The following is a 12,308-nucleotide window of genomic DNA, read 5'->3' on the forward strand; positions in this document are numbered from 1 at the left end:
GTGACTTTGTAGTATCTGAGAAGCTAGGATCGGATTTTCGTGGCAGGCCATTAGGACATTGTCATCAGCATATGTTGCAATTGTTGTACGATCTGAAGTTGGTCTATCTGCTGTGAACAGGAGGTACAGTGTGGGCCCAAGGACACTTCCTTGAGGTACGCCAGAGTGGATGGTATCTAGAGTAGTGCGGGCCTCTCCTAATTTTATCTGATATGATCTGCCGGTGAGGTATGTTTGTAGGAGTATGCAGATTTGATGAGGCAAGTTTTGATATTAGACCTTTATGCCATACCTTGTCGAAGGCTTGGGAGACATCCAGGAAGGCTGCTGTACAATATTTCTTGTTCTTGAGTGCATCTATTGCGGTTCTGACTACCCTATGAACCTGTTCGATTGTGCCATGTTGTTGTCGAAATCCGAATTGGTAATGAGGTATTAGGTTTTTTTCTGTAATGACAGTGTCTATTCTTTTCAGGAGAAGCTTTTCAAACACTTTGGAGTATAAAGGCCGAAGGCTAATAGGACCATAGGATGAAGGTTGGGTTGTGTCTTTGTTGGGTTTATGAATTAGAATGATTTGTGTTACCTTCCATTGGGAGAGGAAGTAGCACAATCTTAGTACAGCATTGAATATGTACATTAGTAACTTTATTGCTTCTTCAGGTAGTTCTTTGAGTATTAGTCCTGTTATCAGGTCGTATCCAGGAGATTTTTTTTGTATTCAGGTTTTTGATTACTTCTTCAATTTCGGTAATTTTAACTTTTCTGGTTGGAAGACACATCTGGTACGGTTCATCTGCTATATCTGTAATAAATTTCTCTTCGTTCTCTGGAACCTCTCTCTTGTGCGATTAGAAAACTGACTGAAGATGTTCAGCGAAGGTGTTAGCCCTCTCTTCGTCACTTCGAGACCAGATGCCATCATTTTTTCTTGTCGGTGCTTTAGTTTGTGATCGTGTTTTGAGTTTTTTAGACAATTTCCATAACGAGTAGTACTTTTCTTCAGAGCTAGATAGATTCTCTAGAAAATAGTTTATTTCTTGTTCTTTGTGTTCCTGTAGGACCTTTTTTAATTGACGGGTTGCTCTGTTGTATTTGGTTTTGTCTTCTGGAGCACGGGTGGTCTGCCATCTTTTTCTTAATTGTCTTTTCTCGTATATTATGGTTTTTATATAGAGCGGGTATGAGTCCGGTCTCTTAGCTTATGATATATCAGCTGAGGCTTCCCATGCGGCTTGTTGAATTTTTACAGTTAGATGTTTAACTGCTTCTTCTATATCTTGCTCAGATTTTAGTGGTAGGTTCAAATTTATACTATTTTTTATTATATCTCTGAAGGTATTCCAGTTTGTCCGGCTGTTGGATAAAACTAGTGGTTTTGTGATGTGGTGCACCTGTGTACTTAGGGTAATAATGAAAAGAGAGTGATCGGATGAGAGATCGAACAGAGGTTGAACTTTCAAGTAGTTTAGAGAGATACCTTTGACAATACAGAAGTCGATGAGATCTGGCACTTTTCGTGTGTCGGTTGGCCAGTACGTCGGTTGACCGGTGGATGCCGTTAGTAAATTATTGTTTTGGACACTTTTTAATAATTCTCTATCTCGAGAGGTTATGAGTCTTGATAACCAATGAAGGTGCTTAGCATTATAGTCACCAGGAGCTATGAAACGATTTCCCAGCTTGTTAAAGTATGTCGTGAAGTGTTCTTCTTTAATAATTTTGTATGGTGGACAGTAAACTGCAGATAGTATAAGCTGGCTATTCCAATCAGTTATTGAGATAGAAGTGGCTTGTAAGTTTACTTCACTATGCTTGATTATTTCATGGTGTCTAATGCTGTTTTTTTTATAATTATAGCAGTGCCTCCATGGGCTCTTCCTAGAGGGTGTTGAGTTATATATGTTGAGAATTTGGATATATTGAAGTAGCTTTTGTCTGTCATATGTGCCTCAGATATTAACATAACGTCAAGATCATGTTCTGAAATAACGGCTTTGACTTCCAGACTATGACTAGTCAAACCATTGGCGCTCCAAGTATTAATAATGGGTGTTGCCGCCTCTGGCCCTTACTGACTTCTTGAAGCCGATTCGGCAATCCATTCAACATATCCTGGATATACTATTGGCGGATATTGTGCCACTCCTCTACCTCAGCAGTCTTGAGCTCTCCGAAGGATGTAGTTTAGGAACTCTTGCTCGTACCCGCTTTTTAAAGTTACCCCAAATGTGTTCAATTGGATTAAGATCGGAACTGTGTGACGGTCTGAATTGCAATTCGAGATGACCACTTCGTTGTCAGCACCGTGTTAAGAAATCGCTTTTGCACCGCTCCCTAAGTTTGTACGCGTCTGTTTGAGGCGAGAAATTGTAGTGTCAGTGAACGTACCATTAGAAGACGACTGGCAGAAATAAATTTAAGGGCTTTCCGTCCAGCTCGCGCTCCACAACTTCTCCAACAACACCGTAGAGCTAGACTTGGTTTTCCGCGAGAATAAGCTGACTGGACTGTGGTGAATGGAAGAACATACTGTTCTCAAATAAGAGCAGAATAGCTCTAAGAGGCCCCGATGGACGTCAGCGTGTCTATAGGCGTCAAAATGAAAGGTTTGCTCTATGAACTACATGTACCCGAAACAGTGAATTATCAAGTAGAGTCAATAATGATTTGGACAGGTATCTTTTACGAAGCTTGTTTGTAGTGATCTTGATATCTTCGATAGAGACCGTGTGCAGTTCTCCAATACCATGTCATGCCTTTCGCACCGTTATTTGGAGAAAACTTTAATTAATGCATGAAAATGCATATTGCCATTCACCCGTGAGTACCTTGATGAGATAGGTATTCAAATTTACCGTGGCCGGCACGCAGTCCCGATCTCAACCAAATTGAACACACTTGAGACAACCTCAAAAAACGGGTAAGAGAAGAGTGCCAGCCCCTAGATCTTTCGAAGAGCTCAAGACGGCTGTGGTGGAAGAGTGGCACAATATCCCTTAATTAAGCGGATATCCAGAATATCATGAATGGATTGCCGAATCGGCTCCATGAAGTACTAAGGGCCAGAGGCAACACCCACTATTAATACTCATATATTTTTTTAATTAGACTATAATTTTCAAAACTAAGTTTATTTGAATTTTATCGAAGATTTTTAAACATTGGATTTATTCCGGTAGGTGTGAGTTGACGGAATTAATTAAAAATAATAAAAATAAGTGTAACGACGAACAGTAATATATTTATTTATTTTGGGTGGACAAGTGGTATGTTTGCTTATATCTCGAACGAGGGTTGATTGTCAGCGAGCCGAGGGTTTGTCTGCATCGTTTGCATGCTGTGTAGTGACTGCCCTCCGGACCACCACTTTTATGTCAACTGGTTTTGCGGTTTTGAGATAATGGTCAGATGGCCCATGAATTACTGCCTCTGCCTTTTAAGAGATGAGAAGCTTTTTTGTATTTTAAGAAGTTGACATAAAGAGTGTGGCGATCTGGGATATCGTAACCTATTAGTGTTTCCTTGAAAGAAACATTAATCTTACACAATCTGTTTAAGGGATAACCTTTCGTTTCTCGAAATCAACGGCATATTGTTTGTATATTACATGCGGATTTTAAATGACCAATGCCGTTTCGTTTTGAGAAAAGTTATCAAAAATTAAGAAAATAAAATTAGCAAAAATAGTAATTAAAGCGTACCGCTATAGATTTTTGTTAAGCAACCCCTGATAAGCGACTTTTTTCAATAATTTTATTGTTTTCTTTTCCTTAAAGGTAGTTTTCACCGTATCTTTCATAAAATGTGGTGCAATATTGACAATTTCTACAAATTTAAAGAAATACCAGGCAAGCGGTTAATTGTGCCGGTGAGTGTTGTATGTAAATAGAGACATTTCAACTAAAATAATTATAATTCTAAAACCTTTCTAAATATAAAATTTTAATTGAAAAATCCTTTATTAAACTCCCTTTAAGAGCTACATCAATCACAGAACGTTTTAGATATATAAAATATCATCATCATTGTTTAGAACTCGTTGATCACATGCGTAGCCACCAAAAAATACCAGGGTACGAGACGAACGCTTTAAAATTGTATAAAAATTGGTTACAATAACATAATTGCTTAAAATTCCAAACGATGGATATTTATAAAGATAAGGCCCTTAGGCACTGCATGACTCGTCTGACTTGCCATCCAACGTTCCTAAGCAACTATTTAAAGCTATTTTAAGTAACAAATTTTTATACCATTTAAAGGGTTTATACCCTGGTATTTCTTTGGTGGCCCAGCATGTGATCAACCTGTTCTAAACACTGATGATTATATTTTATATATCGAAAACGTTCTGTAACTGATGTAACCCTTAAATGGATTTTAATAAATTGTATACCTTTTATAAAGGACTTTTCAATTAAAAAAAATTTGTGATTAATGGTAGGTATACATTTTCTAAATAATGTAAATAAACCTATTTAAGATAGCGCTTAGAAAGATCGGATAGTTTTATATAAAAAGGGGACGCAAAGAAATGGTAGCATGGCGTCGCAATAATAATTGCACAAATTTCAATTTATCTTTCATTTCTAGCACTAAAATTGTATTTTTAATGAAATGTCTTGTTTTTATCGCTGCTAAAGAAGATACTGTTTTATTTTGCATCTACAGAGGTAATTTGTTTACAAGGGTGTTATTTTTTACATATTTTTCAAATAGAAATAGTTTATTATATCTAGAATTCTGATTTCAGTATACGTTTACAAGTTATAGTATAATTCAGCGTTATTGACGTGTACCGGATATGTTCCTGGCCGTTATTAGTGTTAATAGAATCCAATTGAGTTGGCCAGATATATATAGTTAAAAGTACCTATACATTTTTGTAGTAATTTATTGTAAACCATACCCATTCCAGAATTATGGAACAATGTGCCAGCTTGTACAGGTCTAGAGGATGGGTGACGTATGTCTTTGAAGTCACTTGCTAGTCTGTATATATCTGACTGTTTCTGGGTCAGAGTTTACAGCTTGAGTTTCCATGAAATAGCCCCATTGTATACAGGTGTCCTTGATTGGTGCATGTCCAGTAAATAAGGCCTGTTACCATCAGCTGATTCCTGCATGTTTTACACACCTTATTAGCATATGTTCGTTGAATATACCTACATTTGGACAATATAAAATACCGAAATATTTTGTAGCTGATGATCTTCTGGCAAGTTAATCAGCTCTTTCATTGCCTAGCTGACTTGGAATTTATACTAGTGTGACATTGTTATTTTCCTCTAGTCGATCGAATTTCTCTTATATTTCCACACTAGACTATGGTCTAGTCGATTTTAGTAGTTACAATGTGACACAAAATCTAGGAATGGGATAAAAAAGTTTATTTGAAGGGAGAGCTGCATTTAAGTTTGGCAATTTTTGTTTTGTTTTTGATCTTACCCAGTCGTTCCTCTTTTATTTGTAGGGTTATACCTATAATTAGCCAATTAGCCAGACTTATTTGTGATTAATTGCAGATTCATAGTCATAAATTTCTTATAAACATAAGTACATTCTACAATATTATTTTTATAGATACATTGGTACATTGTGTAGCTTTTTTTATTTTGTTTTTTTTAATTATTTTACTGTTTTTTTAATATATATTTTAATTTGTGCTAAACACTTTTTTTTTACTTCTTTTTTTTCTATTCTTTTTTATTTTTGTTTCTATTTTTTTTCTTTTTTTTATTTATTATTTTTTTGTTATTTTATTATGTGTTTTTTTATATATTATTATTTTTTATTTTTTCAAACCACATTAACAAATTATGCCCTTTTTGTTGTGGTTAGTTTATTCCTATTGGTCTTGGTTAGGGTCCAAGGGATATGAAGGATGCACTGGTCTAACACTCTGCTCCTCAAGCATTGAGGTATTTTGCGGTTCATAAGTATCCAACTAAGTTTACCAAATACATGTCAGTCTTGCTCTTGTATCCGAAGACTACTCTTCCTCCTCCTCAGTCGTTTCCTCATTGCTGAGTGTCGTGATTCCCTATAATACGAGCAACTATCTCTTTCCATCGGCTTCTGTCCTGAGCTTCCCTCATGGAGTCAGAGAATGTTTTTCCACTGGCCTTCTGTACTTGATCCGTCCATCGAGTAGGTGAGCGACCTCTACTTCTGCGCCCTTCAACGTTTCCCGAAATTATAAGTCTCTCAAGATTGTCATCACTTCTTGCAATATGGCCGAAAAATTTTAAGACGGTGGAGAGGCAAATAGAGGAAAGTCGAGTCTGAATATTAAGCTCTTGGAGGATTGAGTGATTTGTTCTGTGTTCCGTCCATGAGATCCGAAGCATTCTTCTCCAGCACCACATTTCAAAGGCGTCAATCCTTTTTCTGTCGTCCGATTTCATTGTCCATGTTTCGGATCCGTAATTAAATATGGGAAAAATTAAGGCACGTACTAATCTTATTTTAGTGTTCTTCGACAAGGAGCGATCTTTCCAGATTTTCGATAATCGACTCATAGTGTTTTTGGCCATGCCTATTCTCCTACGAATTTCTGTTTTACAAGATCCTGTATTACTGATGTAGGATCCTAGATAATTGAACTCGTTAACCACTTCAAACTGGTCTAAGGCTCCTGTTGTCTGAAGTAAATTTGAATAATCTACTATCATAATTTTTGTTTTTTGTTTATTGATCTTAAGACCACATCTATTGCTTTCGGCTTCCACTAGCTGCAGCAGGCTGGACATTTCTTCTTCGGATGCAGTTATTAATGTTGTATCATCTGCATATCTGAGATTTGAGATCTTCTTTCCTGCGATAGAAATACCGCCTTTCCATTTGTCGAGTGCTTTTCTCATTATATATTCCCCATAGAAATTAAAAAGACTTGGAGATAGAATACATCCTTGTCGGACTCCTCTTCCGATTTTAAAAGGATCGGACTTATGGTTTTCAATTCTTATTCTGGTTTCAGTGTTCTCATATAGGCTTTTCACCAGAGCTGACAGATGATCAGGAACCCCCATCTCATGTAGAACTTTCCACAAAACTGTCCAGTCTACAGTCAAATGCCTTCTGATAATCCAGAAAGCAGATGATCATTGGAATTTTGAATTCTCGTGCTCTCTCAATGAGTTGTCGCATATTAAGAATTTGCTCCCTTGTGCCTTTACCCTTCACGAAGCCTGCCTGTTCTTGTTCTTGTGAACTACAGTGAATATCAAATGGTCACATTAGATATAAGATGGAAGCATAGGCATTGCCATACCTACGTCAAAAACGCTGAAATAGTTTATATTATCCTTAGTTACACTTGTAGTATATCAGAGTGAGAAATTTTGTGTAGAGTAAGAATAATTTGTTATTATTTTGTTAGAAGTATGTACTACCAGTTCTATATCATTTTATTCTTTTTTTAAGGAAATGGAAACAATCAAAGAGACTGAAGACGAAGATCTCGACTTACCAGAAGGACAAACATTAATCAGCAAAAATTATTCAGAAGTAGCGATGAAATTATTAGACGAACCGTCAAAACAAGGGGGCCTTACCAGAAAATCAACGTTCCCCCGTAACTTCTCAACGATGAGTTTTTCCGGACCGCAAAGAAGACGAAAAGTTTCGACAGAGTCCTTTTGGTCAAGTTATTCGAGGCTAGATTTGACTGATTCGAATGTACAGCTACAATTTGATGTAAGTTATATAAATTCGTTTAACATACCTCTTATCGTCCTATTAGTCTCTTACCGGTACTAGCTAAACTATTTGAGAGGCTATTAGCGACAAGACTTATGAAGATAACTGATAACAATCTTTTCCCGGATCGTCAGTTTGGTTTCAGAGAGAAGCACTCAACAATAGTATAAATTCATAGAGTCGTTGATTAAGTATTGTTCTGTACTCTTTCTTGACGTCAATCGGGCTTTTGATAAAGTCGTGCATGAAGGGTTGGTCTTCAAAATAAATATGAACATTCCAAAGTCAATGTTAACTGTACTGAAATCATATTTAGAAGGAAAATACTACCGTGCCAAGTAAGAAGCAGATACATCAAAAATCTACCCTGTACGATCTGGAGCCCTAAAGGTAGTGTTCTGGGTCCTATATTATATTTGATATTTGCACACGACATACCAACAAATGAAAATGTAATGACTACAAGATTCGCAGACGACACAACTATGTTCGTCACAGATGAACAGCTACCGAATCTCTTCAAAGGCATATCAGGGACATTGAAAAGTGGACAAAGAAATGGCGCATAAAAGTCAATGAATCTAAATCACAACGCATCATATTTACAAAATGTCGCCTAATATAGAAGTAATAACAAAGCAATTCCACAAAAGCAAGCGTGAAGTACCTTGGAATGCACCTGGACAAAACTTTGACATGGAGAACCCATATATGGAAAAAGCTCCAACAGTTAACTTAAAATTTAGTAATTGTGGGGGCTCTCTTAAAGGGCTACCCGCTCTTAACAAACCCCCGGTTCGGAAGATTAAATAAAAGTCTTTGTACTTCTATTTTCTATAATTCAGCTTTAAATCAAAGAGTTAACAGTTTGCAAAAATATTAAAGGGCGAAAAATTAACAGTATATCTCTAAATATGAATAATTATAATTAAAATGTTTGTACCGTAACCCGGAATGTCAAAACGTGCATTACAGTATCTTGTGGAACTTACGCATATGTCTGTGGGTAGAAGAATGTGTCTATTCAGCGCTTTGAACTCCTAATATATTAACGATTTCTGAATACATGGTGAATGACACCTCAGACAAGACAAAAATTAATTCAATATTTAAATGACTCGAACAGTAACCATTATTGGATACTGGGCAGAGCATCGAAGTTGTCTATATGTAACAAACTGTTGCTATACAATACTCAAACCAGTTTGGACCTATAGCATAGAACTATGGAGTATAGCAGCAAAATGCAACCTATCCATAATGGAAAGATTACAATCTAAAGTGTTACGCTCTATAAAGATGCCCCATGCTTCCTGTCAAACAAAGACATTTATTGTGATCTAGAAATACCTACGATCAGTGAAGTGATAGTACAGTTCAGTGTTCGATACATAAAGCCCGTAGAAAGCTCTCCAAATGCCCTGACAATAAACTTGCTTGATAACAGTCAACAGACTAAAACGTAAAAATCCATTGAACCTGATTATTATAAATAAGTATTCTAACTCACTCTAAATATATACATGTTAAAAATAACTGAAGGTCCAAAATATTTAATTAAGAGGAAACAGTAGCGATCAACAGGTAGCGAAAACGCGTTCCAAGATTGCGGCTGTAATTTTGAATATTTTTTCGAGATATTTGGCACACGTATTCGTAATATAATAAAGAATGGCGGTACAGAGCCCAATTTGAAAAATATATTAATATGTGGAAATTACTCTGTAATTAAATACAATATTAAAAAACGAGCCTGTACCGCCATTAAGAAGAACAAAAAATACACTTTCTTCAAATAAACTTTTTTATCCGATGCCTAGATTTTGTGTCATTTTGGAACTACTAAAATTTTTTATTTCATTAGTAGTTCCAAAATGACACAAAATCTAAGCATCCGATAAAAAAGTTTATTTGAAGAAAGTGTATTTTTTTGTTTTTCTTAATGGCGGTACAGGCTGGTTTTTTTAATATTGTATTTAATTACAGAGTAATTTCCACATATTAATATATTTTTCAAATTGGGCTCTGTACCGCCATTCTTTATTATATCACGAATACGTGTGCCAAATATCTCGAAAAAATATTCAAAATTATGGCCGCAATCTTGGAACGCGTTTTGGCTACCTGTTGATCGCTACTGTATCACCTTAAATTGACAAGTTATCCCCAAAAACAAAATTCAAATATTTTTAAAGAATAGGAAATAAATTTTTAAATTTAAAGAATAGGAAGAACTTTGGTGAGTTATCAGTATGTTAATTGAGTGGATTAAATTTGTAATAGGAAGAATTTTGGTGAGTTATCAGTATGTTAATTGCGTGGATTGAATTTGTATCAAACGATGGAAAACGTACAAACTTTAAATTCATTTTTTAAAACTTCTCTTGTTAAAGAAGAATAAATTGTCAAGAAATTAATTACAAAATTGTTATAAATTAATAATTAATGAAAAATTGAGTACTTCAAAAAACATTAATTAGATTGCATGAGGTCATACTTCTTCATCTAAAGGCTCACACAATAATTTGAAGAGGTTTATAGTTGCAATTGAGATTAATTTGTGTATTTAAGCAATAAAATCAGGGTTTAGTTACATTTTGCAAAACAAAGCAAAAGTTTGACGTCTATATACGTGATTTGTGTAATCATTTTTAATTTTATTTTGTTTTAACAATCATCTGCACATTTTTTCTAAAGACACAATCCTTGTTAGTGATATCAATCATATTGCTTTTAATTTTATAAATGTTCTTACACAAAATCAAGGATTTACACACTACATATTACTGCGTTTCTTCAGGTTCTTAACCAGTCCTATTTGAAAATATGGTGGGAAATATATTATGAGCATTGATTACAATCACGGGTACCTACACAAAATATTACCATTTTGTAAAAATTAAATATCCTACAAGCAATATATTCCAATTATAAAAAAGAAAAGAAACACCACGTGTGAATTTTTGCTTTGTTTGGAAACCTTTTCAGAGTAGCAAACATTGATTTGACGTCACAACTATCACGGTCAATTACACACTTCAAAAGTACTTTTCTTTCCCAGTCATTCAGTTGTCGTGTGTACAAAAACATACATATCAGTGTTTACATTTGTATTTATACTATGAAATGTCATAAAACGTCCTGTATATTGTTTGTTTTTCTTACATTTTCAGACAAAAGAAAATCCAGAATTTGCGCACACGCCCTCCAGACAGCTACGGAGAAACATGACCTTCCCTGGTATACCACTAGCAGCATCACAGAAGATCCGACCAATCTCACCACCGAAGGAAGAACCAAAACAAACTGGGTGGCAGAAAGTTGTAGAATTCATGGATCTGGATCTCCTCAAATGCCCAATTTACCTGAATCTGGTGTTTGGTCTTTCGTTGGCGTTTGTGGCTGAACAAAACTTTAAAACAGTCCTTCCATTCTTTTTTCAAAATTTAGGATACGATAAAAAGGACGTGGCAACGTTCTTATCCTTCCAAGCATTTACTGATATTTTGGCAAGACTGATTTTACCACCTATCTGCGACCGGGTCAACCTGTCCAAAAAGACGTTTTTCATGATGGGGATTTTCTCTGTTGGCATAGCTCGATCAGGTAAATATTATTCTAAATTGGGTATAAATAATAAAGTAACGCTAAAACTGTAGATTTGTCAACTTTGGAACTATTTTCATTTCTTCTGTTTTCTTTAATTGCTCCCTACAAGTTTAATGTGTTCTGTCACTTTTAACTTATTTCTTTGGGCTCATTTTCATTGAGAGAACTTTAAAATATTTATCAGATCTGCAACTTCCTTTATTGTTTTCGTTTACGATGTGGAGTGTGTTACATGGAGTGTAAGACATAAAGGGGAGGCGTATGCCCAAGTTTATTTCTCTGAAGGCTAACAGATAGACATAAAAATTGTATAGGTATACATAGTTTTCGATTATATTTCGCATTTTTGCAAACGATAAAACCACAGACAATTGCATATTATACAATTTTGAGATCGCAAATCGTAACGAAATGGAAAAAAAAAAGAGAAAAATATCAACTAATATAGAGTGATAATTTTAAGGAGCATGCTGGAACTAGATAGGTACCTACTTGCAGCATAAGAAAACAAGGATAGAATGATTGGCAAAAATAAGGAATAATAGAGAAATAAGTCAAAGAGAAATATATTTTAACGAGATTATTATTAATATTATAGATATTTAATAATAATGAGATTTTTTGAGTTTTATTAGCAACATATGATGTTATTTTTTGATTCTACTATCTAATCTAATATATCCTAGCTCTACCACCGTAATTTTATTCTTTCTAATGTCTATATTAGATTTTATTGAATTGTTGAATATATTTTTTAGTTATTTAGTCTTTATTTGTCAGCCATTGTAAAATAACTTTAAAAAACAATGTTGACAACTTTAAATCCACACTTTTCAAATATAATATACCAGTGATAATTGGTGTATTTTAATAATGAATATATTCTTTGTATAATAATGAGGAATGTACCTTAGAAAAAAATATAGAAGATATAGGGTAAAGAAATTAACGAAGATCTTTGTAACACATAAGACCAAATAATCAATATAAGAGAT

At 34.8% G+C, this 12,308-nt stretch overlaps 2 protein-coding genes across 8 annotated transcripts in view; one reads left to right on the forward strand and one right to left on the reverse strand.

Moving 5' to 3' along the window:
- LOC114328595 (uncharacterized) overlaps positions 1-12,308 on the reverse strand; it is a 288,450-nt gene that overhangs the window by 203,012 nt on the left and 73,130 nt on the right. The gene's annotated exons all lie outside the window — the stretch shown is intronic.
- The window catches only part of LOC114328597 (uncharacterized), a 109,847-nt gene that overhangs the window by 84,061 nt on the left and 13,478 nt on the right, over positions 1-12,308 (forward strand). For 5 of the 7 annotated variants that reach the window (XM_028277481.2, XM_028277484.2, XM_028277480.2 and 2 more), the window contains 3 exons: positions 4,647-4,676; positions 7,429-7,701; positions 10,878-11,310. In XM_028277481.2, the coding sequence (XP_028133282.1) occupies positions 4,647-4,676; positions 7,429-7,701; positions 10,878-11,310 (736 nt within the window). The remainder of the gene's footprint in view (positions 1-4,646; positions 4,677-7,428; positions 7,702-10,877; positions 11,311-12,308) is intronic. The other 2 variants (XM_028277485.2, XM_028277487.2) reach the window with 2 other exon arrangements.

The sequence above is a fragment of the Diabrotica virgifera genome, chromosome 1 (assembly GCF_917563875.1).
Source record: "Diabrotica virgifera virgifera chromosome 1, PGI_DIABVI_V3a".
Taxonomy (NCBI): domain Eukaryota; kingdom Metazoa; phylum Arthropoda; class Insecta; order Coleoptera; family Chrysomelidae; genus Diabrotica; species Diabrotica virgifera.